Below are 27,016 nucleotides of genomic sequence, written 5' to 3'. Positions count from 1 at the left end.
AGAGATAAAAAAAAATAAAAATTAAAAACCATTTTTCTTAGTTTTCGATTTCATTTTTTAAACATTAGTCAAAAATACTTATGGTTATGGTTTGGATCATATCGACATTAACTTAATACCTGTCTCAAGCTTATCTCGAAAGAAGCGACAACCTGCGGATTGGAAGCAAATTGTATAGAAGCTTGATTGTAACAAAAAAGAGGAATTGGAGCTTGAAACTGTACGTTTAAATCTCGTAGAAGACCAAATAGCCAAATAAGTTTCATAAGATGTCATGGCTAGATACAGTCACCGGTTTCTTGGTTTACCAAAATAGCCTGAGAACATACAAAAAGGTGAATATATTTTTGCGAGATCCTAGATCGGTTAAAGGGGGAACGAAACATTCTTTAGAAAAGTGTAGAAATATCTCCTTAGAACATGCATTTTGCGAGATCCTACATCAATTAGAGAGATGAATGAAACATTCTTTAGAAGAGTGTAGAAATATCTTCTTAGAACACACGTTTTAAAACAATATCTGTCAAGTGTGGATTTGAGCCATTACAAATGGCATCAAAGCCAAATATCGGGCAATGTGCTACCGAGGACATTGGGCCCCCTAAGGAAGTAGGTTGTGAGATCCCACGTCCATTAGAAAAGGGAACGAGCAATGTGCCAATGAAGACGTTGGGCCTCAAGGGGGTGGATTGTGAGATCTCACATGGGTTGGAGAGGGGAACGAAATATTCGTTATAAGAGTGTGAAAACCTCTTCTTAGTAGACGCACTTTAAAATCTCACAAGTAGAGGCACTTTAAAATCGTGAGATTGATGACGATACGTAACATGTCTAGGTGTAAAACTATTACAATTTTTATGCATTGTATAGCTTTTGTCAAGTTGCAACTTTCAATAAAAAGAGGCCTCAAAACGAGAGTGACATCGAAAAAGACTCGACCATCAGCTTTCAATCTCGTTCACACCATAACTTTGCAGCAATAATTCACGAGAATAATTGGGTTTGTGGATAAACCCATCATCACCTTCCTTGTTCTTGTTCTAACTTTACAACCAAACTCAATCTGCTAAACACACAGAGAAAGCTGTAAGAACAGCAGAAGAACAGAGCACATATTTCACTATGAACATAGCTTAGGCAATGATTTAACTTGACAATGACTCGAAGCCACTCGAGACTTCAAAATCTTTCTCATTTGGGTCTGCATTTTTCTACACAGCTTCTCCAATTCCACCACTCTCCATTGCATTCCTTCCAATTGAACTTTGAATCTCTCATTATCAGCAGGAACAACATCAAACTTCCCATGATACAGCACAATTTGTTCTGAAGATTTCTCTTCTTTTGTGAGATTATGAGGCCAGTTTATCAGAGATTTTGAGTAGTTTATGTTTTCAAGTAAGCTTTCCGTCTCTGGTTTCGGACTTTCGGGTATCGACCGAGTCGATCTCGATCGAAATTTCGTGTTCTTAGAGAAATGAATACCAACTTCATAGGAGAGCTTCTTGTGGTTCAATGCACAGCTTATTTTCTCCTTCTCCTCTTCTGTCATTCCTGCATGCATCTACCAAAACTAAACAACTTTAGTTCTAAGCTACGAATTTAAACAAACTACATGAGCTAAGTTAATACCTCAAAGTACAGATCTATGGCATGGTACATTTCATCATAGGACTTCCTGGCCGAGTCAGGAACGGCTAATGCAAGAGCGAGGAACCTCGACGACTTAAGACACGGATCCGGTGCGACCTCAGCCATGTATAAGTCCATCAAATTAGCAGCTTTACTTAATTGAGATGCTTGATTGAGTCCTCCTGATAAAAATGCCTTGAACAGTCTAAGAACAAGTTTGACATCATATAGGTAGTTTGCTCCACATGGGGAAGGAACAAGCAAATTGTCCAATGTAGCATGACCCAACCTTGAACCAATCATGGCCTCCAACCTATTCTTGCTGTCTTTATTTATGTTCAAGCCTAAGGAAACTCGTAGAATGTCGAATAACGCCTTCAAAGACAGCACGTTTTCATCGAGCGTGTCGAGCATATCGACGACAGACTCAATTACTTTCCTCTTTTCATCAGTAGCTGCAGTAAGGAACTTGGATTTCTGGAAATGAATGAGGAATTTGCTTAGAAGAATTTGGTCGAACTCGTGCAAGATCATGGATTGAACAAAGATTTCAAGAGATTCAATGGTGAAAACCAATAGATCATCAAACCACCAAGTTGTGGAAGCAGAATTTGTCTTTAAGCTTTCAGTGCTTTTGCTATCACAAGATAAACGAAATCTTGAACTATTAACAGATGAAGCAGATGAACTTGCTCCATTATCAGCCAAACTGATCTTTTGGCAAAGCAAATCCATGCATTTTTTCAGCATAGTGGATGAGTTTGCTAATGATTCTTGACATTGCTTCAAAGCAATCAGAAGCTCTGACCATGTCCAGTACTTGATCTCCTCAAAAGATTTCTGGGTTTTTACAAGATCAACGAATTGTGTAGCCTTTTCCATGAATTCTGCAGCTCAATCAGTCTGAATACGAAGCATTAATGTAACGAACAAGTTCAGAAGCGAAGAACAAGAAGGAGAGAAAGAAAGTACAGTGCCTTAAAGTTGCATAGAAACAAAGAAACATTACACTGTTCATGAACAGAAGATAAGGAAATCAAAAGAAAAGGCGACCCAAAAGGGGGAAAAGTTCTTCTCTAATGTAACTTTATTACAAACATAGAATGAAATAAATAAACAATGAACACAATAAATTGAGAGCAACAAAAAAGTGGAGGTGGAAGTGTGAAGTATATACAGCAAAGCAGAAAGAGGAGTATGAATGGTCGTTGAAAGCAATAAATGGCAGAAGAAACATGTCCCTTAATCATCTAAGCAAAGAAAACCAATGAATGCCCCATGATACCCATCAGAAGGCAGTGGCATAGTTGATTGAATTGGAAGACAAAAAGCATTAAATGAAGAAGAGGAAATGAATGGTCACGAGAAGAAACCTCCTGAAGTAGAAGAACAAGGAGATGTGGGCATGACCCACATGAACACTGGCGGAAAGGGGCACGTAGACAAGGTCAATGGAGGAAGAAGAGCAAAAATGAAGTGGGGTTTCTGAGAATTGCATCAACAAAACTGGGAACGAGAAGAATATGAATGAGGGTTTGAAATGGCGTCGTTGATAGGCATTAGCCAACAAGAAGAATATTTGTTTTTTTAGCGAGACAGGAGAACAGGGTACGTCAAACAGTTCCTCGATGGGCGATGCCAATGCCAAAAAGGGGGGACACAAAGGAGGAATTAGAAACTCAATCTGACATTCCTGCAAAAGATAAAATTTTTTCTTCATGATTTTTGTATTATTACAATGTAACCATTTATAATAATCTTTTGAAACCACTAAGTTCAAAACTTTATTGTCTTGTCTTGCTCGTGGCTTTCTCGTTAGACATGTCATTCTGGAAAACCCAACATTTCAGGGGTTTAAACATTTGTTTTCCATTATAATTTTGTGTTTTTCCGAATGCAAATGCAAGAGCAGAATCGTGTCTAGCCAGAAAAAAAAACGATTTTTGCAGAAAACGAAATGAGGTAATATTATTTTCATATTTATTTGTCGAGGTTGAAACAAAAGTCGATATGTCCGAGTGGTTAAGGAGACAGACTCGAAATCTGTTGGGCTTTGCCTGCGCAGGTTCGAATCCTGCTGTCGACGATTTTTCCTTTATTTTTGTATTCCATGATTCACTTCCTTTTTTTACGGTTCACATGCTAATTTCTAAAGTTTGTGTATTTTAAATTTTATTTTACTTTTTTATTTTAATTATTTTAATTATCCTTTTTTATTTACATGCTAATTTCTGAAGTTTTTGTATTTTAAATTTTATTTTACTTTTTTATGGTTTACATGCTAATTTCTAAAGTTTTTGTATTTTAAATTATATTTTATTAATTATTTTATTTTACTTTTTTATGGTTTACATGCTAATTTCTAAAGTTTTTGTATTTTAAATTTTATTTTATCAATAATTAAATTGTTCGTATTTAATTAATTTTCATTTTGGGATTGATGGCTAATTTTTATGTTTTATAAATATTTATAAAATTATATGTTGATTAATTCTAAATACCAATATCAAACACTTCAATTTATATACGTATAGATACTTTAATCTTTTGAGGGTCAAACTTCGACCCAAGCTTAGAAAGGTGGAGAAAACTTTAAATGATATATAAAAATAGAATTTTTATTTTAAATTATAAAAGAATTTAAATATGTCTATATGTCCGAGTGTTTAAAGAGACAACTCGAAATTTGTTGGGCTCTGTCGATCATTTCTACTAATTTGAAAACCAGTCGTAAACTTTCTTTATTAATATGTTATGAATTAAAAATTGAAATTTATAAGTTATTAAACGTTTATATAAGTTTAATAGTTTTTATATTTATTTATTATTATTTAACAGAAGAATATTTTTAATAATAATAATAATAATAAGCCTACAAAACAAAAAGTCAAGGGATGGGCAATCTAGCAGGTCCACAGGGAATAAACAGTATAATCAGTAGATATTGTCTTATTTTATTGGATCCGATTCGTTATGTTCCTTTTTTTTTTTATTTTTTTTTCTGAAACCTGGAAATCGCCGCCGCCCCACGACGGCGACATTTCATAGCCACCGTCGGCCACACATAATCCCAGACATAGCTCCACCAATTTGAATTTTAAATTGCACAACCACAGATTTCCTATCTTCTGTTTCAATCAGTTTTGACTTTTTCATATTCTCTTGCTCCCAATTTTAAAGAGTAAAATTCATTTTGTGAGATTAATACATTAATTGTGTTTTGATTTAAACTTTATATATACATAATAATTATGTAAAATTTATGTATCCTATAAATTTAAGAAACGTTAGACACGAAAATAAAAATCAATTTATTTGAAGAGACCGCTACAACAATGTGGCTAACCATATTAATTGAAGTAGCCTTTTTAGACTCGGGATACACTGTTCCTAAAGATAGCCTCTAAGATCACTGGACCACTAGAACTAGAACCAAAACCTTCGAGCCACACCAACTCACCAACTTTATCTAGCCAACTCATCAGTAACCCAAGCTGTGACAAACACAGAATTGTGGCCCTTCCACGTCAGCACCAATGTATCTTCTTCCCTCTTCATCCCCCATCCACTGGCCTGCTCTGCCAACAAGGCCTTCAGCTCAGCTTCCACGTCATCGCAAAACGGTACGTTTAAGTACCCACCATTCCTCATTCTCTCCGAAACCTTCACACAGCTTTCCAATCTCTCAACTCTTTGTTGCCCTTCAAAGCCAATAATGTTTTGGATTCGTTGCCCAATGTCGGCCTCATACTCGAGCCTCTGCGCGCTATCTTTTGGCAAGAAAGTTTCGAGCGCGTCAAAGGGTATCCAAAAATAGTTAAAACATGTTGTAATTCTCGAGGCGAGACTCGAGTCACTCATGTCGGAGTCTTCGTCAACCACCACCATGATTCGTGGGTTGAGGCTTTTCGTCGCGTTAATAAAATCGTCTTCTTCTTCTTCGTCGTCCAACATGTATCTTAGCCAATGTTGACAATTTATGACCAAGGCCTCGTCTTCTTCGAGGCTTAAACTTGAAGGATCAATGGAAGTATTGTGGTTATCAATGACATTGAATTGAAATGGGATGTTTTTGGAGTTGGCGAATTTGCTTAAACAAAGGCCAATTTGTTGTGTGGAGATATTGAGTAAAGGAGGAACGGATGGCCTAAAAGATGGGACAGTGATGCGAAGTGAAGGAGGGCCTTGTGGCCTTTTGGATAAGGCGTCTATTAGGGTTGGCCATTGCATGCAATGAGAAATGCTGAAATCTAATATGTGAACTTTTGGGCACCTTTGAATTGCCTTGTAAATCGCGATGTTCGCTGCACAAAACCCGAACCGATACCACGGAATCAAATCTACGTATCTGTTTAAAGGAAATTCCGAAACATAAAGTTACTATTAACATCAACGTAGCTCAATTGTAATAGCTCAATCACACCGCTAGCAGATAACATAAGTAACTTAAGTTTCCAGTGGTATGAATCTCACCTGGCGAGCTCGGTCACTGACATGAACCTCGTGTCAATACGGGTACTACTTCCATTAAAATTCATCGGTGTCGGAGTCGGGGTTGGACAAACCCTAGAGGCTCTAGAAATCAAAGCCCTCAAAAACCAACAAGTGAGGCGTTGGTTAGGGTCGCCAACCGGGGAGGCGACGTTATTGAGAACCCACATAACCTGCTGAGCAAGAGTGACATCGTGGCTCTCGAGGGCACTGGCGCAGTGAAGCAGAAGCTTCTCAATACAGCCACCGTCTAGGCTCCCAAGGCACCCCTTTAGCGCACCAGAAAGAGAAGTATGAGGGGTGTTCAAAATCGTTGAATTATGCACTGAAATTGAACTCGTTTTCCCCTTCAATTCTGCCCTCATTTTTTCAGTAAAAAGGATAATTGTTACACTTCATACATAAACATCTCAGATTTTAGAGAGAGAAGAAGTGGTTTATATTTTCTGTAAAAGATGGAATTTTTGGTTTCTGTATATAAATATTATCCATATTTATTCTCACCAATAATGGCTTCCACATGTATACAACGACTAACATGTTGATGACATGTAGTAGATAATGTTTTTTTTTTTTTTTTTTTTTTTTTTTTTTTTTTTTTTTTTTTTTTTTTNAGAACTTATGCTCAAAGTGGACAATATATACTATCGTGGAGAGTTGTGGGTTTGCATATATTATAATATTTAAAAATGATAGAGGATACATATTTCTTTTTAACATGTTTTATGGTGTGTAAATGCGACCAAATCCTTATTAACACTTAAAATTGTTGTGTCTTTGAAAAACCTATTTCAAAGGAAGTCGTTCGAGATGCTCGTCTTGCAACACTCACCCATATTGTGGCACACATATGTGTCACATGGTAGCTCGCTTGGGTCACAAGACTTTGTTGTGTCTTTGAAGGTCACAAGACTTTGTTGTGTCTTTGAAAAACTTATTTCAAAAGAAATTGTTCGAGATACTCGTCTTGCAACACTCATCTATATTGTGACACACGTATGCCTCACATGATAGCTCGCTTAGGTCACAAGACCTAAAGTGGTGGAAAGCTGACATCATGTCTCCCCTAAAATACGTGATTTTTTTGTTTAACAGGAGTAGACATGATTTTATTATATAAAGATTGAATAATCCATAAATGTTAATGAAGAGGGAATGATATAGATTATTTAAGGGAGAATCATTAATGGAGATGCAGCTGCCAGTATCTAGACAAGAGGAGCCTATGAAGTTGCGTTGTTCTTTGAGATTAGCTTTGGGTCATTCTTACCACCCGACCTTTGTTGAACTAAAAAAACAATCCGTTGATATGAATTTTAAGCCACTCGAGTGCAAGTTCACTATGGATGTGTTTGAAATAGGATAATAATATGGCCAACATATTGAATAAAAGGGTAAAGAGTAGGTTAAGAAGCTGTCTTAGCCGGCCACTGTTTTGTCTAATTTTTGCTTAAGGAATGTGTTTAGACAACGAAATATGCAATATTTTAATTAACGTTTTGCCTTTTTATTTGGTTTATACACTTTTTATTTATTTATTTGTGTATTATTGATAGCTACTTTTCATGCCCATCTTTCCACATACGTAGATGAATTTGGTTGCCTTTTGGATTCTTTAATTTCTTTTATGTCCCATGTGAAGACACAAGACACGACAAATAAGAAGACAATTTAGCATGTTTCACTACTCACTCCTCTACTCTCACTCTCTTGGATCCTTTGAGTTTATAATGAATAACATATGTCAGTGTATCTCTATATTCACAAACTAATACGGGTTCGTTTAACATGATTTGTTTTCACTTACATGTTTCCTAGGAAAAATCGCTAGGAGATATTATCCTCTTCGAGTTGTCCCTCACGATTTTTAAAACGCGTCTGTTAGGGGGAGATTTCCACAAAAAAATGTTTCATTCTTCTCTCTAATGGATGTGAGATCTCAAAATTCACCCTCCTCGAAAGCCTGAGCCGCCCAGTGCCTGACTCTAGTACCATTTGTAATAGCCTAAGTCCGTCGTTAGCAGATATTGTTCTCTTTGGGTATTTCATTTTAGGATTTCTTTCAAGGTTTTTAAAACGTGTCTGTTAGATATAGATTTTCACACCCTTATAAAAATATGTTTTGTTCCTCTATTCAACTGACATGAGATATTACCCCATAGGATTTGAATATGTTTGTCATTTAATGTCTGAATTTAACCTAAGAATTGAGAGCATGGAGCTAATAATTAACATTGTAAAGTTCACACACCACATATTATTATATGGGCCTATCTTTTAATTATTCTAATTACAATGATATATTTAGCCCTTTTGTCTCTACTTCATATAAGGAGGACAAGGACAGGTTTGTACCATATTTCACAACGTTAAAATACCTATATTCTGTTTAATATTTGGATTTTTTGAAACTATTTAAGGAAGAATATATACCAATTTATGAACATTTTATATATGCATAAATCCATATAAGAATATTGATTATAGAAAAAAAAAAACTATTAAATGCTATTTTTTTTCAAAAAAAATGAAAAAGAATCCTGAGTAAGGCATTGTTTCTTTGTACCTATCATGAAAATCTAATGGAATCGTTTTTTTTTTTTTAACTAAAAATGAATTATTATTTAAAACTCGAGTTTTGAATATTAAAAAATAAAATAAAAACTTAATAATTTATATATATATATATACGCGAAGAAGCTGGATAGCTGCAAATTTAATAATTATAAAACGAATTACTTTAAATAAAATATATAATTAAAAAATTTAAAATTTATAGATCAAATTGGAAAAATAATTACAATATTACCATATGGGGAATTAAACAGTGGGTCTACGTCAAAGTATTGGGCCTGGGCCCAAAACGTTCGTTGTGGGCGGTGAAGTAGGAAGCCCAAGGTAGGGCCCACCATGACCTTGTCCAGAAAGAAGAAACTTCTATTGGAGACAACGAAGAACATTGCGTATGCAATATTGGTAGCGCCCACAACTTTAAACCTATAATTACCCGAAAGGAGTTTAGCAATTCTATGGGCTTCTCTAAAACTTTGTAGTTTAATAGACTGTTTTATGAAAACGCAATGGATCACCTCATCCACTCCCCAAAAGGGAACCAATGCTGTCCGAAACGCCTAAATTTAGATTATAATTAAAATTCTAAATTTGGTATATAATCAAATTATGAACGTAAGTTATTTTTTAACTAGTAATTATTTTGAGTATTTTTTTAACTAATAATAAAAAAAAACCCTCAATTTAAAAATAAAAAATTAAAATTCGCTTTGTTTATCTATAAATAGGAAACGTAGCCGTTTTCTTGTGCAAATCTGTAAGTTTCCTGTTTTCCCTTTGTTTTATGCGATTATGCCTCTCTTTTCAAAGTTGGGATCTCGTTTGCGCCGAGCAGTGGACGCGCGACGCGTCTACCAGGAGCAGAGTTTGGAGAGAGTGACGAGTTCGAAGTCGGAATCTGCTTCTCATTGGCGGCCGGCGCTGCCGCCTATATTGGAGGATAGTAAAGGGGCTCGGTTGCCGGTGAAGAAATCCGGCGAAAAGAAGAAAACGTCCAGCCGGCAAGTCCGATCTGTGGCCAAATCGTACGGAAGAGATAGTTACTGGTAATGAAACAAATTAAAAACAGTGGCCAAAGTGATTTAATTATCCTTAATTTTGTGAAATTTGCGGTTTTGGAAGTGTTTCTGAAAATCAATTTTTAGGTTTTTTTAAAATCAGTTAAATTATTGTAAAAACAATGAAAATTAAGAATGTTGTTTGAACTCATCAGGAGGAGCTCAACAATGGTGGCGATGCCGTTCTTTGCGCCGATGCCGTTCATGTTTTGAAGGCCAAATTTGGTAATACACAGTTCGCCGGCGGAGGATCGAAGCCGTCGCCGAAATTAATATAAATATAAATATCAATTTTGTACTTTCATTTTTTTTTTAAATATGTAATTGGTGTATATATATGGAATAGCGTATGTTTGGTGGCCCAATTTCGTCTTGAATACAAAATACCAATTACCCAACGTTTGAAAATTTGGGTCATACGGCCCAAATAAGGAAACGAATACAAGCCCACAGTGTTGGGCCCAATTTTATAGCCCAATTCGAAATCTCAACGACTCGTTTGGGCCCAATTTTATAGCCCAACTCGAAATCACGACGACTTCGTGAATCCCTCCTTTTTCAACCCCGAAAACTTGAGCGCCAAAACCATCACACATTTACCAAAATACCCCTACGCCTCTCTCTCCTTTTACCGTCCCACCCGGAAAAGGCCGGCGTATTGACGAAAGTAAATATCTTGTGTACAGCTTCACCCGTACCGGGGTATTTAAGTAACTTCACATGACTAAGATGAAAATGACGAAAATTAGATAATTACTTTAACATTAATAACTGAATAGATTATGATATGTTTTCAATAGAAAAATAATAACATACAAAATTGTGAGAATATTCAGATTTATAGTTTTCATAAAAAATAAATTAGACGTGAAAACCCGAATCAACCCATCTTCGACTTCAAGAAACCTAGAATCAACCCACCTTCGCAGTAAAAAAAACCTATGTCCATTTTCGTAATTTCAGTCATTTACTTGCACGACCCCGATAAATTCACCAAAGGGCAACGATCGGAAACGTTGAAGCGAAAAAAAAAAAAGGAACAAGAAAGCTTCCTCTTTCAGACCAACATAGAACGCAACCAAAGAGCGACTCAAAGATATTGCGATTAAAGGCAAGAAAGATTGGAAAGAATTTCACGAGGTTTAAAAGAAGGAAAATTTTCAGAGAGATTGAATTCAGAACTTGTAATTAATTGAGTTCTCTCGATCGTACATCGCTTACTCAGTCTCTCGCGCGCTCTACGGTCTGTCGCAGCTACAATTTTTCATTCCGGATCTATTCAGTCTTCGTTCAATTTTGTTTTTCTGGTATAATTTTGGTTCTGTTGCTTTTCTTTGGGCTTCTTTTTTTACATTTATGGAATTCAATTGATAGGTTTTGGTATTGAGAGCGTGCTTGCTCTTCGGGGGGATGATTACTTGTTTCGCGAATTTCGCGACTTCTTCGTTTTATTTGGTTTTTTAAACCCTACATTGCTTGGGCTTGACTCTGGTGTTGGTTTTTCTCTTTTGGAAAAGCAGGGTCTTGAATTGGACGATTCAGGGATTCGAAGATATCGCAGTATGAGCATCGAGAGCCCCGGCGAAGGGGAGAGCTAGGGTTTTGAGTTTAAGTGACATAGGTGGGATTTCCATGGGCGATGGAGGCGTCGCATGCATACCTTTGCAACAACAACAGCAGCATATTATGGAGACCTTTCCAATTCCTTCAGAGAAAATGCTTTGTGCAGGTAAGAATAATGGGTTCAATTCAAAGTCTTCAGCCAAATTCAGTGAGGCAGAACGGAAGCAGACGATGAAGGTGAAGAAAGAAGAGGTCGTAGCGAAGGATGTTGAATTGGGAAGAACAGAATCAGGATCGGATAAACCTGGGAAGAGCAGCAGAGATGTTGGGCATGCTGAAAATGGCGTTGATAGTGCAGAGAAAGATGAAGTTGAAGAGGGTGAATTGGGAACCTTGAAGTGGTCGAGAGTTGAAGTAGAGAACGGGGAATTTGTGCCTGAGAAGTCAAAAAGAGGTGGAATTGAAAACAATGAAAAATGGCGGAAAGCGGAGAATGAAAAAGAAGAGCATGTACGGGGAAAGTGGCGGAGAGGGGATATAGAGAAAGGGGAGATAGTTCCAGACAGGAGTAGAAAGGGTGAGGCTGAGAATAGATCACGGAGATTGGCAAAGGATGAAATTGAGAGAGGAGAGTTCATTCCAGATAGATGGGAAAAGGGTGATATTGTGAAGGATGACTTTCGTTATTCAAGAACACGCAGATACGAGTCTGAGAAGGACAGAGGGTGGAGAAGTGTGCATGAGTCAACGCCACCTCTTGTTAAGTACTCAACTGATGATGTTAGAAGGAAAGAGCTCAATAGAAGTGGGAATCAGCACGGTAAAGGTACGCCCAGATGGGAGAGTGGCCAAGACAGAGGTTCGAGGTATAGTTCAAAACCTTTGAACGAAGAAGTTTCTCATAGGAACGACTACAATGATGGTAAGAACTTTGGGAAAGATTATTCTTCTAGCAACCGTTTGAAGCGTTATAGTGATTATGGGGATTATGCTGGTTCAAAAAGCAGGAAACTTTCAGAGGATAGCAGCAGAACCGCTCACTCTGACCATTATTCGACCCGCCCAATGGAAAGGTCTGGTAAAAATTCTTCTTCTTCTTCTCGAGTATCTTCATCTGATAAGTTCTCTACAAGGCATTATGAATCTTCTTCTACTTCTTCTCGGGAAGCTTACAACAGACATGGGTATAGTCCTGGTCATTCTGACAGGTCACCTCTCGAAAAAGCTCGATATCATGATCACAATGATCGCAGCCCTGCTCCTCGGGATAGATCACCATATGGTCGTGATAGATCACCGTATGGTCGTGATAGATCACCGTATGGTCGTGATAGATCACCGTATGGTCGTGATAAATCACCGTATGATCGGAGTCGGCACTATGACCATCGTCATCGTAGTCCTCATGCCGAGCGGTCCCCACAAGATCGAGCTCGATGTCATGGCCGTAGAGCTCAAACACCAAACTATTTGGATAGATCACCTCTTGACCGGAGTAGGACCAATAACCATAGAGAAACAAACCGAAGAAGCAAAGGAATTGAAAAGCATAGTTCTCACAATGAAATCAGAACTAGGGAAGATAAAACTACACCAAGGGACCCTGATGGGAAAGAATCAATTGTGATAGCGAAAGAATCCTGTGACGAGATCAAAGAGCAGAATACCAATGGGTCTATTGAGACTGTTGGTGACTGCAGGTTTTATGAAGGGGAGAAGTCTAAGAGTCCTAACCAAACTTGTCTAGAGCTGTCTCATGTGGATGGAGTTCCTGAAGAACTGCCTTCTATGGAGGAGGATATGGATATTTGTGATACACCGCCACATGCTCCCCTGGTGACTGATACATCAACAGGAAAATGGTTTTATCTTGATTATTATGGTGTGGAGCGTGGACCTACTAGACTGTATGATCTGAAGACACTTGTTGAAGAAGGTTCTTTAATGTCGGATCACTTTATCAAGCATTTGGATAGTGATAGATGGGTGACTGTTGAGAATGCTGTTTCTCCTTTGGCCACAATTAATTTTCCATCCGTTGTACCAGACTCTGTAACTCAGTTGGTGAGCCCTCCTGAAGCTCCAGGCAATGTATTGGCAGATACCATAGATTCTGGAAAATTGAACATTCAAAGTGATCATTCTCAAATTACAAGTGGTGGACCAACTTTATGTTCTCATGAAGGTGCGGATACTTCTGAGCCGTTAAGAGATCTTCACATTGATGAAAGGATCAGCATTTTATTAGAGGATATTACTGTTGTTCCTGGCAGAGAACTTGAAACAATTGCAGGTATTTGTTCTTATCCTTTTCACTCTCTCAAAAATTTCTGGCAAATCCCTCCTTGCCTCATTCATGGAGATTTCTTGACTTTCCCCGTTTATTTGTTTTGTTGCAGAGGTTTTGCAGATGACTTTGGATGGTGAACAATGGGAAAGATTGGCCATCTCCGAAGGTATAGGTTAATTCTTCTATAATTTTTCATTTTATTTTTAGGATATTAAATTTGAGAAATAGAAAGAAAAAGAATTGTGTGGAGAACAAAAGACATAATCCAAAATCCTAACCCAGAAGCCAAAAGCTAGAAGCCAAATGGCAAGCGTGAACGCAATATACTTTCCAATTGTCATTAATAAAAAGAAGCGTGTATTTATAAAGCACCAAAAAAAGGCTTGCATTAATTAAGAAAAAGGAGAGTAATTATGGCGTCTTGGAGAAAGAACTCTCTCTGGCTTCTCAAATCAAATGTCCTAGCATGTAACCAACGTTGAGGAAGATAGCTTCCAGTCTTTGACCTTTGCCTACAAAACAACATCTTAGCATCAATTGTGTAATCCTCGCCGAATTTTGTACTACCTGATCTTAAAAATATAAGACAAGGACCACTAAATTTGCATTAGCAAATGACAATTGATAAATGGGTTCTTTAGGGTTCTCTACTGCATTGTCAAATATCACACATTTCTGGGATCACAGAGGGCTTTTAGTTTTTTTTTCTCTCCACTTCTTGGAGTAAAAGTAATTTATCATTTTGATACTCGAACTCAGTTGTTTTTTCTTTTAAGTTTTTTACTAAATCACACAAGCAAATTGACAATTGACAAATGTGTTCTTAGGGTTTTTTACTGCATTTTTGCACATCTACATTTATGGGGTAACAAGAGTTTTTTCTGTAGTTTTTAATTTTTTTTCTTTTTTAAATAAAGTAATTTGTCATTTTGATACTTCGGACTCAGTTCTGGGTGAAATAGTCCAATGTTTAATCTTTGTCTTCACAGGTTTCTCAGATCATGTTGGTGAACAGCTCGATGAAATTGCTGATGATATTTTGGAATTTACAGACTTTGCAACATCAGTGGATTCTGGTTCCAAAACATATGTATCATCTGATAAGGATTTTGGCATTGATGATGGTGATTTGACTTCTGGACCATGGTCTTGCAAGGGTGGTGACTGGAGGAGAAATGATGAATCTTCCCAAGAAAGAAATGCTAGAAAGAAGCTTGTTCTGAATGACGGTTTTCCACTATGTCAGATGTCCAAATCAGGTTATGAGGATCCTAGATGGCATCAGAAAGATGAATTGTATTATCCTTCCCAAAGTAGACGACTTGATCTGCCTCCTTGGGCATTTACCTGTCTTGATGATAGGCCAACATTAACAGTAAGGGGGACGAAGGGAACTATGCTACCCGTTATCAGGATAAATGCTTGTGTGGTAAAGGATCACGGTTCATTTGTCTCTGAGCCTCGTATGAAGGTCAGGGGTAAGGGGCATTCAAGGTCTAGGCTATGGTCTTCCAATAGTGATGGGAAGCGATCAGCCGATGGAGATTTTCATTTGAAGATTGCTAGAGATGTAAGCTTAGAGAGGTCTTTGAAGACTACTGGTTTGGTTAGCATCCCTAAAGATCGTCTTTGCTCATATGATGACTTGCAATTGCATTTAGGTGTTTGGTATTACCTTGATGGTGCTGGACATGAATGTGGGCCTTCATCATTTTCAGAGCTACAGTTATTAGTAGATCAGGGTGTCATTCAAAAGAACAGTAGTGTTTTCAGGAAATTTGATAGGGTATGGGTTCCAGTAACCTCCTTTGCAGAATGTTCTGAACTGACTAAAAATACTCAGAGGGAGAAAACTCCATTATTAGGTGAAACAACAAAAAATTCAGTTTCAGTATCTGGGACCAATTCCTTTGGTGGACTCGTAAAAGATTCAAATGCATTTCATGAACTACATCCTCAGTTTATTGGATATACTCGAGGAAAGTTACATGAATTAGTTATGAAGTTTTACAAGAGCCGGGAGTTTGCTGCAGCAATAAATGATGTCTTAGATCCATGGATCAATGCAAAACAACCAAAGAAGGAGATGGAGAAGACCATGCACTGGAAATCAGGTATTGGTGAAGTCATTTTTGAGTTTGAAGGCATTCTGTCTTTTCATTTTCAGAATGCTGTAGGCCTTTCTACCTCCTCCTTTTTGAGCATTTGCTTGATGAATGGGGTAGGGTTGTCAAGAATTGATTAAGCTGCACTTATTTGTTATCATTTTTTTCCTAAAATTTTTATGATTGATCTATCCTTATTGCTTGAACTCTAGGCATCTTTTTGTACCAAGTACAGTAATTGGCTTTTATTCCTTATGAGTATTTTCCTCAATTATTTCTCATGAGTTCTGGTCATTTTTCTGATTTCACATTGGGGGCTGCTGGATTTTGTGAACTACAGATGGCAGTGCACGTGCTGCTAAAAGAGCCAGATTTCTGGTTGACGAAAGTGAAGATGATTATGAAGTGGATGAAGATTTCCTGCATCAACATCAAAATGATGAAATTGCATTTGAGGATTTGTGTGGTGATGCTACTTTCCATGGAGAAGGGAGTACAAGTTTGGAGGTTGAATCTTGGGGTTTCCTTGATGGTCATATTCTGGCACGGATATTTCATTTTCTGCAGTCTGACCTAAAATCCTTGTCTTTCGCTTCTGTAACTTGTAAGCACTGGAGAGCTGCTGTTAGGTTTTATAAGGATATCTCTAGGCAGGTTGATTTATCAACTTTGGGTTCAAACTGTACAAATTCCACATTCATGAACATCATGGTAAGTGTTAATACAAAGGCTTATGTCATATGGGGTTATCTATTTAATCTCAGTTTAACCTTATTATATGTCTGTGATTGCAGAGTACTTACAATAAAGAAAAGGTCAATTCTATAATTCTAGTTGGCTGCACCAACATTTCCCCAGTTGTACTTGAAGAGGTTGTTGGCATGTTTCCTCAGTTAGCCTACATAAATGTTCGAGGCTGCAGTCAGTTCGATGATTTGTCCTCTAAGTACCCGAATATAAATAGGGTGAAAAGAAGTTTAAATGGCATAAGAAACAATGAAGAAACACACTCTAAAATGAGGAGCCTCAGGCATATATCTGAAAAGTCCTCTTCTCTTTCTAAAATTAAGGGCGTCAGTTCTAACATGGATGATTTTGGTGAGCTGAAGGAGTATTTTGAGAGCGTGGATAAGAGAGAGTCAGCAAATCAGTTATTCCGCAGAAGCTTATACAAGCGTTCAAAAGTATTTGATGCTAGAAAGTCCTCATCAATTGTTTCCAGAGATGCCCGCATGAGACAATGGTCCATTAAGAAATCAGAAGTTGGATATAAGAGGATGGTTGAGTTTCTTGCTTCCAGTCTGAAGGAGATCATGAAGGACAATACGTTTGAGTTCTTTGTACCCAAGGTACTTCACACCCATTTTAGTATACCAGGGCTGCTTTTTATTCTGAAATTTATCACTGTTTCTGATCTGTGTTCTTTGCAGGTTGCTGAAATTCAGGATAGAATTAGAAATGGTTATTACATTAAGCGGGGGCTTGGTTCTGTCAAGGAAGACATCCGTCGAATGTGTAGGGATGCAATAAAGTATGTTTTATTTGGATACCGTTTATCTTTCCTGCTTTTGCGACAGGTTTACATGGCATTGGACTAATTTGAGTCTCTTGAGTAATTATTGCAAATCCCTCTAGAAAGGATAACATGGATTATGAGGAAAGAAAATGTGTTTTGTACAACCCTTATCCGAAGAAAGGGTCAACTGAAGGCATTTTGGTGTATCTTCATGAAAAAAGATTTATTTAAACTTGGAAAATGACAGGATGTAATTGTTATTGTTGTTGTTGTTATTATTATTTTTTATTAAAAATTACAACAATTAATTGTGTACTGAGGGTTGGAAGGATACTGTTTCTGAATAGTATCTATTAAAATGATTTCTATTTCTAAAAGCATATATCTTTTCTTGAATCTCATTTCTAAACAAGCAGTAAAATTTTTGTTTTGTTTTTAGCTTTGTGAATGTTATTAAATGATTTTTATTTTGGTTTTTGTCTGTGGATGGAATTTTGTGAATCCAATAAATATTATGTTTTGTGAATTATTTCTATATGCTTGCGGTTCCTTTTTTCTTGTAATTTTTTTTTTTTTCATTTCAATATAATCCCGTTCTTCTTTCAGTTTCTGGAGCTTTTAGTCGTTCAGATTATGCATTTTCTGCGATAAAATTTATACCTTTACGTTCTTGCAGAGCAAAGAGCCGGGGTGATGGAGATGCGAATCACATTATTACGCAGTTTATTCAACTTGCCACCCGTTTGGAGAAGAAATCAAAGGTACATCTGGAGAAGGATGAAGTGAGCTCTTGGGAAGATGACTCTTCTTCAAGACTTGGTTCTTCTTCTGCTTCAAAATTCAAAAGGCGGCTTGGTAAAATGGCTACTGAAAGGAAATACACAAATAGGAGCAATGGTTCCATCTTTGGAAATGGTGCCTTAGATCATGGAGAGTATGCATCCGATCGAGAAATCAGGAGGCGCTTATCTCGATTGAATAAGAAAGCAATTGGATCTGAGAGTGAAACATCTGATGAGTTTGATAGGTCTTCTGGAGATGGCAAGAGTGATAGTGAGAACAGTGTCTCAGATACAGAAAGCGATTTGGAGTTTTCATCAGGTCGACTTGGGGAATCAAGAGGGGATAAATGCTTTATTATTGATGAGGCATTTGATTCTACTATGGATGACCGTGAATGGGGTGCTCGCATGACGAAAGTAAGCCTTGTTCCTCCTGTCACAAGGAAGTACGAGTTGATTGACGAATATGTTGTCATAGCAGATGAGGAGGAAGTTCGACGCAAGATGAGGGTATCTTTACCAGATGACTATGTTGAGAAATTAAATGCTCAGAAGAATGGTGTTGAGGAGTTAGATATGGAACTTCCTGAAGTGAAGGACTACAAGCCTCGAAAGAAAATTGGGGATGAGGTCTTAGAGCAGGAAGTTTATGGAATTGACCCTTATACACACAATCTTTTGCTTGACTCAGTGCCTGAAGAATTGGATTGGCCTCTAATGGATAAACATTTGTTTATTGAAGATGTGCTGCTTCGCACTTTGAATAAGCAGGCCATACATTTTACTGGGTCAGGAAACACTCCCATGATGCATCCTTTACAGCCCGTTATTGAAGAAATTGAGAAGGTTGGTGCAGAAGAATGTGATATCCGAACAATGAGGCTGTGTCAAGGTATCTTGAAGGCCATACATAGTCGACCTGAAGACAAATATGTTGCTTATAGGAAGGTATACCTTCCTATCGATTTACCCTTTTAAAACTTTTATCCATCTTTCATGACTTAGTTTGCAATTTTTCTGATGCCACTTTTTGTTCTTTGTTTGTTTACTAATTGTGTAATTAGGGGCTAGGTGTTGTATGCAACAAACAAGAAGGTTTTGGAGAAGACGATTTCATTGTTGAATTTTTGGGAGAGGTATGGCTGCAGTTCTTCTTAGCATTTTGGATCGAGATTATTTTGATAATAAACATAATGTAAATCAATACGGTTGCTAAATGCATATTGTTTGTGATTTTATTGTGTTAAGGTAGTAATAAAGAGATTCTATTTCTTCACTTTTCGTTAATTGATTTGAGGGAATCATACTAAAACTGTATATATGTTTTAATATAATTATTTTATGTATAGACTGGGTCGGATTTAATTAAGTTGCCAGATAGTAATCCTATGTCCTTGATATCTTCATTTTTGGCACGTCTTTATTATCTGCTTTTGAGGTTAGTTTTCTCAATTTGTGTTCTTGCTTGGTTTTTTGAAATGAAATTCTCATATATGTGATAGCAGTTACATGTTTATCATTCTTCTCTTGTTTAGGTTTATCCTGTTTGGAAATGGTTCGAGAAACAGGATGGAATTAGGTCGTTACAAAAAAATGACAAGGACCCAGCTCCCGAATTTTATAACATCTATTTAGAAAGACCAAAGGTGCCTACTTAACTCTGTTGTATTTATATTTATATGCATGTTTCACTATATATAGTTTATAATTGTTTGTTCCACATACTTCTGAGTACTCAATCTCCTCTCTCGGGCAGGGTGATGGGGATGGTTATGATTTAGTGGTAGTTGATGCCATGCACAAAGCAAACTATGCTAGCCGCATTTGCCATTCATGCCGACCTAATTGTGAAGCAAAGTAAGTTCTTTTAAAAGCCTAGGTTTTTCATCTCTCTTGTTCGCTGTTCATGGTTTATATGGTTATTCTATGGAGCATTATGTTTGCACGTTTCAGCATTTTGTATATTCTTTTTTGGGGAAGGGAAACAATTTCATTGATGAATGAAAAAGGGTGTTTACATTTATACCAGTACATAGCATGGAAAAGAGTGAATCCCTTGTATTCATTTTGCACCCAAATATACCAAAGGAAAACCCTGTTGCGAATTCTTTAAGTAATAATTGTTAACAAAAATATGCATGTTTAATTATTTTTTATGTAGTACTATGGAATTTGAGGTACCTATTATCTTCCCTAGTATATTGTAGGTCGAATCTCCATTCTAACTTAAAAAAGAAATATTATGTTAGAATGAATTTAACGTGTCTCATGATTCACCTTTTATACTTGATATTAAAGATAAAATGCAATAAAAAAAAATAAAAAAAAGTAGAATGAAAATGAAGTCATGAAAGTTACCGTTTGTATTTTNGATGTGGGGAGATTATTGCTTTGATTTCAAATCATGTTTTTTGAATAATAAGTTTGATGAACCTTGCCCCATAATCATCTGCATTTGCTTTTNATAGTAATCCTATGTCCTTGATATCTTCATTTTTGGCACGTCTTTATTATCTGCTTTTGAGGTTAGTTTTCTCAATTTGTGTTCTTGCTTGGTTTTTTGAAATGAAATTCTCATATATGTGATAGCAGTTACATGTTTATCATTCTTCTCTTGTTTAGGTTTATCCTGTTTGGAAATGGTTCGAGAAACAGGATGGAATTAGGTCGTTACAAAAAAATGACAAGGACCCAGCTCCCGAATTTTATAACATCTATTTAGAAAGACCAAAGGTGCCTACTTAACTCTGTTGTATTTATATTTATATGCATGTTTCACTATATATAGTTTATAATTGTTTGTTCCACATACTTCTGAGTACTCAATCTCCTCTCTCGGGCAGGGTGATGGGGATGGTTATGATTTAGTGGTAGTTGATGCCATGCACAAAGCAAACTATGCTAGCCGCATTTGCCATTCATGCCGACCTAATTGTGAAGCAAAGTAAGTTCTTTTAAAAGCCTAGGTTTTTCATCTCTCTTGTTCGCTGTTCATGGTTTATATGGTTATTCTATGGAGCATTATGTTTGCACGTTTCAGCATTTTGTATATTCTTTTTTGGGGAAGGGAAACAATTTCATTGATGAATGAAAAAGGGTGTTTACATTTATACCAGTACATAGCATGGAAAAGAGTGAATCCCTTGTATTCATTTTGCACCCAAATATACCAAAGGAAAACCCTGTTGCGAATTCTTTAAGTAATAATTGTTAACAAAAATATGCATGTTTAATTATTTTTTATGTAGTACTATGGAATTTGAGGTACCTATTATCTTCCCTAGTATATTGTAGGTCGAATCTCCATTCTAACTTAAAAAAGAAATATTATGTTAGAATGAATTTAACGTGTCTCATGATTCACCTTTTATACTTGATATTAAAGGAAAATGAAAAAAAAAAAAAAAAAAAAAAAAGGAAAAAAGAAGATGTGGGGAGATTATTGCTTTGATTTCAAATCATGTTTTTTGAATAATAAGTTTGATGAACCTTGCCCCATAATCATCTGCATTTGCTTTTGCTTCTTCTCTTAGTTGTGTATTGCTTTGTGATAGTGGCCATAATATCTCCCTCTTTTTTACTAATCATAGATCATTCAACATATTGTTTTAAAACAGAGTTACTGCTGTTGACGGTCATTACCAGATTGGAATTTATAGCTTACGCAAAATACAGTATGGTGAGGAAATCACATTTGATTATAATTCTGTTACGGAGGTATGTCTTTTTGCAGTTCTTTTCTGATAGTGCTCACTGGGGCTCTTTTTTTTTTTTTTTTCTTTTCTTTTTCTATAATATTACTTTTTACTCCATCAGAGTAAGGAAGAATACGAAGCATCAGTTTGTTTATGTGGAAGCCATGTCTGCCGAGGTAGCTACTTGAATTTGACCGGTGATGGAGCCTTTCTTAAGGTAATATTTGGAGTGAACTCTTTTAGGAAAAGGCATGGTGTGCCACCTTGGTTTTAGTTTTTGTTTGTTTTCATCTGCTAAAAGATCTTTTGTTTTCATGTTCGCACAATTTATGGATATATTGGTTATTGTGGTTGTTTAGTCTACTTGTTCCCTGCCTTGATCTTTTGTGTGGCCTTAGTACTAGTTAAACAAGATGAGTTATCTTTCCACCAGGTACTGGAGGAATGGCATGGCGTTCTAGATTGTCATCAACTGATGCTAGAAGCCTGTGAATTAAATTCAGTGTCAGAAGACGATTATCTTGACTTGGGTAGGGCTGGATTAGGCAGTTGTTTACTCGGTGGTTTACCTGATTGGTTGGTGGCTTATTCAGCCCGTGTGGTAAGTGCATTGGTGCTTATGGCACATATGTGTGTCTGATATTTATATTTTCTCAACCCTTGGAGTTTGTTTCCAGGTGAGGTTCATTAATTTTGAAAGAACAAAGCTTCCCGAGGAGATTCTGACTCACAATTTGGAAGAGAAAAGGAAATACTTCTCAGATATCTGTCTTGATGTTGAGAAGAGTGACGCCGAAGTTCAGGTAATAAGAATATGGCATGCATATGGTTTAATATCCAAGTTAGAGGGAATAAGTTCAAGCCAGGGTGATCGCTGCCCAAGCTTTAATATCTTACGAGTTACTTAGTCAATCAAATATATTAGGGTCAGATAGTTATTCCTGGAGTATAGTCGAGGTGTGCAGAAGTTGACTTGTATATATTTTCTCATGCATATGCTTTTAGTTTAAATGCATCAATTTTATTTTTTAAAAAATAATTTCTTTTGTGGTCTTGACAGGCTGAAGGTGTTTACAACCAAAGGCTACAAAATTTGGCCATTACTCTCGACAAGGTGAATACCTTCACTTCCCTGTTCTCTTCTAGTTTTGGTCTGTTTATCAGGTGAATGTTATTGGGTTGGTTTCATCATTGTTATTTCCTATTCCACATTTTCGTGTTGGTCTGGAATGATATATACTATAACGGGGAGCATTGTTCTAAGTTTGGTTCGCATGTGTGTCAGTGGTGATATTTGGTTCTAGAATAGAGTAATCTTTTCCTTTCCTTTCATTTTAAGATGTGGAAACTTTTTATTTACTCATCTTCAATTCACATTTTAAATTCTGTCTGAAGGTGAGATATGTAATGAGATGCATTTTTGGCGACCCAAAGAATGCTCCACCTCCATTAAAAAGGCTTAGTCCTGAAGAAGCCGTAACTTATCTATGGAAAGGAGAGGGATCACTTGTTGAGGAGCTGCTTCAGAGCATGGCTCCTCATGTTGAAGAAGACTTGATAAGTGATCTCAAAGCCAATATTCGTGCCCATGATCCATTAGGCTCTGGTGACATTCAAAAGGAACTTCAACAATCTCTATTGTGGTGAGTAGATTTGTACTCCTCTGCTTTAAAATCCAATGTACTCGGATGTTTAGTTGAATTCATTTCATTTCTTCTGTGTAGGTTGAGAGACGAAGTTCGTAACATTCCTTGTACATACAAGTCCCGGAATGATGCTGCTGCAGATTTGATTCATATTTATGCTTTTACTAAGAATTTTTTTAGAATACAGGTACCAACTTATATAATTTCACAACTTCCAAATTCTCTTATGCCCGTTTGGGCACGATATTAAGGCAATGTTTACTTTTGTTTGCAGGAATACAAAGCTGTAACTTCCCCACCAGTTTACATTAGTTCACTTGACCTGGGTCCCAAGTATGTGGATAAGTTAGGGACAGGTTTTCAAGAGTACCGCAAGACATATGGTCAGAATTATTGCTTAGGGCAACTAATTTTTTGGCACAACCAGCAAAATACCGACCCAGATTGTAGCCTGGCTAAGGCCAGCATGGGTTGCATATCTTTGCCAGAGATGGGATCCTTCTACGCCAGAGTTCAGAAGCCTTCACGGCAGCGTGTATATGGCCCAAAGACTGTTAAATTTATGCTGTCAAGGATGGTGAGAGTCTATTTTGGTTCTGTAATCAATGCCATTGGCTTTGTTGTCTTAATTCATTATTTTGATTTTCCCTCAGGAGAAGCAGCCGCAGAGACCATGGCCAAAGGATCGGATATGGTCATTCAAGAACTGTCCCAAAGTGATTGGCAGCCCAATGCTGGACGCGGTGTTGAGCAACTCACCCCTAGAGAAGGATTTGGTACATTGGCTAAAGCACAGAACGCCCATATTTCAGGCCATGTGGGATAGGTAAACAACTTTTGTAGGGCTAGCAGGTAGGAACATTAGCCAAACCTCCTCCTCCTCTGTATATTGTTTTGGAATGATTTCTCCATTTTTAGTTCATCATTCCAGAGCATCATTACTAGTGTAGCTTCTTCCATTCCCATTCTTGTGTACAGTTTTTTTTCTTATTCCTCACATTTTGTTATATTGTAGTTCATATTTGATCAGTAAATCACTATTATTCCCTCCAATTGGAGCAATGGAAGTAGAAGAAATGGTCAGAAAAAGACTCAATGTGGAGTTACATATACATATATGTATGTATACTTGTGCACGCACATATATACTAAGATGAGTATTGGTCGTCTTATTGGTCCCCTACCGATGATATTTTGTGTGTGCTTCATTAAAAATGAAGATGAATTTTGAAGAAAATGCTTTTAAGAGTAAAAATATCTTTAAAATGTCTATAAAAATTCCTAAATTTTTTAATGGGCAAAAATGTCTTTATTCTTTCACTCTATAAATGTTTGATTAGCCTGGTTGAGTCCGCATTTGGCTTCATGTTTAAGAAGAGTTTAAACAAAATGTTGATTTCATAATATTTAATTGAGCTTAAAAAAAATAATTTTCTGAAATTAAATTTGAATATTTAATTAAACATTTTTTTATATAAAAAAAAGTCAAAAAGTATTATACGTCTTTGCTGTACCAACCATTACGTGGCACGTGCCCAACCTTTCCGCTTCAAGCATATCCGTCTCTCAGAGTTGCATGCGAAAGTACACTGTCACCCTTCCACGAGCCAAAATCCATACCCTTCCTACGAGGCTAAAACCGTCATTTTACCAAAATTTCCGGACTTATCAGCATTTATGCTCATCCACCGCAACCATAATGTACTTGAAAAGATTCCCACGTGCTAAGCACACGCCCTATCGCCATCAAAATTTAATCATAAAATGAAGACTTCGGTTTTAAGAATGATTTGATCATCAAATTTTAATTTGAAATTTTGTTTTCTTACTTCTCTTTTTGTTATCTATTTTCTATCAATGATATAAAAATGAAGTCAATTTTTGTCATATCAAAAAAAAAAAAAAATATATATATATATATATATTAAAAATTCAAGTATTTATTAAGAACCACGAAAATTGGAAGGAAATAAGTATGAATTTCAAACCCATAGAGTTAAGAACGAAAATTAAGACAAAATTAACTTATAAATATCTAGAAAAAAAAAAAAAAAAATTGGTTGCTGTCCCAGTGGATTATTTGAAACGGCGGAAGATAAAGACAAATGGTCGACAAAAAAGCGTACCGGAAGAAGCTGTACAGTCCCCCCCGCCACCTACACCTGTCGGTTACATCCTCCTTGTACGGACCCAATCCGCATCATCATTCCCTCTGTTTCCTTTTGTCTTCTTCTTCCTCACCATTACAAATAACCCATTACGCCATTACGTTAATTTGCAGACTCTAGATATACACAACAAATACAAATATAATCCCTTGTTCTCTGTTTTTTGCTTTGCTCATGGAGACTTCTGCTGGCGACGATGCTTCCTCCACTGTTTGGGATGATGCTTGCTTCGACGCCATGTTTTCTGGCGTCAGTCTCCAGTCGTTTCTCGCGGGTGGTAGCCAGAGCCACACATTGTTGCCGTCTCTGTTCGGAGGATGCTACGTTGCCGATTCTCTTACTTTTCCTGACGGTATGACGTCGTTGTATCCTCAGGTAAGCTCTAACTTCGTCGCTGAAAGTACCGCCTCTTCCGATGGTCCCTTCTTCAAGTTGCCTAAATCTGAGCCGATGAGTGTGTATGAACAAACGGAGACTCAAGAATCCTCGTTCCTTTTTCATGATTCGACGTCGTTTCCTCACTTGCCCGATCTCCGTTCCTTGGAGCAATGTTCGTCGTCGTTTAACAAGCGTGCTCGAGTCGATTCTGTGATGAATCCGTTGCAGATGGTGGAGCCGATGGTGCGAACATGTGAGGGTTTCCAGAACTTTTTTGTGCCGTACGAGTACAAACTCTCGCCGGATTTAACCACTTCTGCTGCTGTGTCTCCCGCTGTTCAAATCCCTCGCAGTGCTTTGGCTCGACAGCGTCGTCAGAAATTGAGCGACAAGACGCGTTGCTTGCAGAAACTACTGCCATGGGACAAAAAAATGGACATCGCTACAATGCTTGAAGAAGCGTGCAAGTACGTCAAGTTCCTTCAGGCACAACTCCTCGCGCTTCAATCCATGCCCCGTGAATCGGCCATTTCTAGTTATTCAAATAATCATTACATCACCGGTATGTTTGGTGGATTGGAGAGGCTGAATCGAAACCAACTATTGCAAGTTTTAGTTAACTCGCCGGTGGCTCAGACCATGCTTTGTTCTCAGAGTTGTTGCGTTTTCTCGGCAGAACAGTTGGGGCTTATCCAGAAGATCGCGGAGAAACGAGTTCTGCTGCAGCAAATGTCGACATTCCGTCCCAAGCCCTAGTTTCCGATCGAGTTCCGCCGTTCGTGATTCAGACCGACGGAACGGCAAGGCTGCGCGTCCGGTACTACAATATTTCTTTATGTGTTTGCGTTTTAGGTCATTAGAAAGCATGATAGAAATTAGACTATCCATTCCCCATTTTTGGTATTTTGGGAACAATTTTTGTAGTCACAATTTGGAATGTTGCGAAAATGCTTTTAGGTGAAAGTACAAAAGAACAGCTACCTTAGTGTTATGACTCCTAGTGATCATGAAAATGAGGTACAAAATTTTCAGTAATGAATGCAGATAAATTTCAGAGCACTCCATTTTCTGCCTACCATTAATTGCTTTACCATTCTGAGTGAGTTCGTGAGAACACCCAG

At 37.2% G+C, this 27,016-nt stretch overlaps 5 protein-coding genes and 1 non-coding gene across 8 annotated transcripts; 4 read left to right on the top strand and 2 right to left on the bottom strand.

The window, feature by feature from the left end:
- Nucleotides 1-876: 876 nt before the first annotated feature.
- LOC111811704 (BTB/POZ domain-containing protein At3g22104-like) lies at nucleotides 877-3,298 on the bottom strand. Its single transcript, XM_023698713.1, has 3 exons — nucleotides 3,006-3,298; nucleotides 1,633-2,535; nucleotides 877-1,564 (listed from the first exon to the last, which is right to left on the bottom strand). The coding sequence occupies exons 2-3, from the start codon at nucleotides 2,512-2,514 to the stop codon at nucleotides 1,121-1,123; spliced, it is 1,326 nt and encodes a 441-aa protein (XP_023554481.1). The 5' UTR covers nucleotides 2,515-2,535; nucleotides 3,006-3,298; the 3' UTR covers nucleotides 877-1,120.
- Nucleotides 3,299-3,636: 338 nt separating this feature from the next.
- Nucleotides 3,637-3,718, top strand: TRNAS-CGA. Its single transcript has one exon. It is a non-coding gene; the product is annotated as a tRNA-Ser (tRNA).
- A 1,237-nt stretch (nucleotides 3,719-4,955) lies between these two features.
- Nucleotides 4,956-6,524, bottom strand: LOC111811709 (scarecrow-like protein 32). Its single transcript, XM_023698720.1, has 2 exons — nucleotides 6,106-6,524; nucleotides 4,956-5,980 (listed from the first exon to the last, which is right to left on the bottom strand). Exons 1-2 carry the CDS (start codon nucleotides 6,486-6,488, stop codon nucleotides 5,098-5,100), a joined length of 1,266 nt encoding a protein of 421 aa, XP_023554488.1. The 5' UTR covers nucleotides 6,489-6,524; the 3' UTR covers nucleotides 4,956-5,097.
- A 2,927-nt stretch (nucleotides 6,525-9,451) lies between these two features.
- On the top strand, nucleotides 9,452-10,117 carry LOC111811838. The gene is made up of 2 exons (XM_023698880.1): nucleotides 9,452-9,740; nucleotides 9,908-10,117. Exons 1-2 carry the CDS (start codon nucleotides 9,487-9,489, stop codon nucleotides 9,963-9,965), a joined length of 312 nt encoding a protein of 103 aa, XP_023554648.1. The 5' UTR covers nucleotides 9,452-9,486; the 3' UTR covers nucleotides 9,966-10,117.
- Nucleotides 10,118-10,764: 647 nt separating this feature from the next.
- LOC111811629 (histone-lysine N-methyltransferase ATXR3-like) lies at nucleotides 10,765-24,438 on the top strand. 3 transcript variants are annotated; one of them, XM_023698567.1, is made up of 20 exons: nucleotides 10,765-10,995; nucleotides 11,273-13,608; nucleotides 13,715-13,771; nucleotides 14,595-15,719; nucleotides 16,051-16,421; nucleotides 16,505-17,059; nucleotides 17,141-17,241; nucleotides 17,903-18,956; nucleotides 19,073-19,144; nucleotides 19,544-19,654; nucleotides 19,765-19,865; nucleotides 21,626-21,725; nucleotides 21,825-21,920; nucleotides 22,137-22,304; nucleotides 22,381-22,506; nucleotides 22,764-22,817; nucleotides 23,099-23,346; nucleotides 23,428-23,536; nucleotides 23,624-23,926; nucleotides 24,003-24,438. In XM_023698567.1, the coding sequence occupies exons 2-20, from the start codon at nucleotides 11,385-11,387 to the stop codon at nucleotides 24,177-24,179; spliced, it is 7,152 nt and encodes a 2,383-aa protein (XP_023554335.1). In that variant the 5' UTR covers nucleotides 10,765-10,995; nucleotides 11,273-11,384; the 3' UTR covers nucleotides 24,180-24,438. The 3 variants fall into 3 exon arrangements, with proteins under 3 accessions (XP_023554335.1, XP_023554336.1, XP_023554334.1); XM_023698566.1 differs by having other exon boundaries at nucleotides 10,766-11,059; XM_023698568.1 differs by lacking the exons at nucleotides 21,626-21,725; nucleotides 21,825-21,920; nucleotides 22,137-22,304; ... (4 more) ...; nucleotides 23,624-23,926; nucleotides 24,003-24,438 and adding an exon at nucleotides 19,358-19,446 and having other exon boundaries at nucleotides 10,765-11,059; nucleotides 19,765-19,861.
- Nucleotides 24,439-25,651: 1,213 nt separating this feature from the next.
- On the top strand, nucleotides 25,652-26,859 carry LOC111811757 (transcription factor bHLH117-like). The gene has a single exon (XM_023698783.1). It carries the CDS (start codon nucleotides 25,692-25,694, stop codon nucleotides 26,649-26,651), a length of 960 nt encoding a protein of 319 aa, XP_023554551.1. The 5' UTR covers nucleotides 25,652-25,691; the 3' UTR covers nucleotides 26,652-26,859.
- The last annotated feature ends 157 nt before the right edge of the window (nucleotides 26,860-27,016 follow it).

This window comes from Cucurbita pepo, chromosome LG15, assembly GCF_002806865.2.
Source record: "Cucurbita pepo subsp. pepo cultivar mu-cu-16 chromosome LG15, ASM280686v2, whole genome shotgun sequence".
In the NCBI taxonomy this organism is placed as follows: domain Eukaryota; kingdom Viridiplantae; phylum Streptophyta; class Magnoliopsida; order Cucurbitales; family Cucurbitaceae; genus Cucurbita; species Cucurbita pepo.
This window is presented reverse-complemented; position numbering and strand designations above follow the sequence as displayed.

What these genes read in the sequence shown, in the direction of transcription:
- LOC111811704 (XM_023698713.1), bottom strand. Translation starts at nt 2,514, where the DNA reads ATGGAAAAGGCTACACAATTCGTTGATCTTGTAAAAACCCAGAAATCT. An exon ending in CCATAGATCTGTACTTTGAG is followed by an intron (nt 1,565 to 1,632) that starts GTATTAACTTAG and finishes TAGTTTTGGTAG; the next exon opens with ATGCATGCAGGAATGACAGA.
- LOC111811709 (XM_023698720.1), bottom strand. Translation starts at nt 6,488, where the DNA reads ATGAGGGCAGAATTGAAGGGGAAAACGAGTTCAATTTCAGTGCATAAT. An exon ending in TCAGTGACCGAGCTCGCCAG is followed by an intron (nt 5,981 to 6,105) that starts GTGAGATTCATA and finishes TCCTTTAAACAG; the next exon opens with ATACGTAGATTTGATTCCGT.
- LOC111811757 (XM_023698783.1), top strand. Translation starts at nt 25,692, where the DNA reads ATGGAGACTTCTGCTGGCGACGATGCTTCCTCCACTGTTTGGGATGAT.
- LOC111811629 (XM_023698567.1), top strand. Translation starts at nt 11,385, where the DNA reads ATGGGCGATGGAGGCGTCGCATGCATACCTTTGCAACAACAACAGCAG. An exon ending in CCACATTCATGAACATCATG is followed by an intron (nt 16,422 to 16,504) that starts GTAAGTGTTAAT and finishes CTGTGATTGCAG; the next exon opens with AGTACTTACAATAAAGAAAA. An exon ending in TCTATTTAGAAAGACCAAAG is followed by an intron (nt 19,655 to 19,764) that starts GTGCCTACTTAA and finishes TCTCTCGGGCAG; the next exon opens with GGTGATGGGGATGGTTATGA.
- LOC111811838 (XM_023698880.1), top strand. Translation starts at nt 9,487, where the DNA reads ATGCCTCTCTTTTCAAAGTTGGGATCTCGTTTGCGCCGAGCAGTGGAC. An exon ending in TACGGAAGAGATAGTTACTG is followed by an intron (nt 9,741 to 9,907) that starts GTAATGAAACAA and finishes TGAACTCATCAG; the next exon opens with GAGGAGCTCAACAATGGTGG.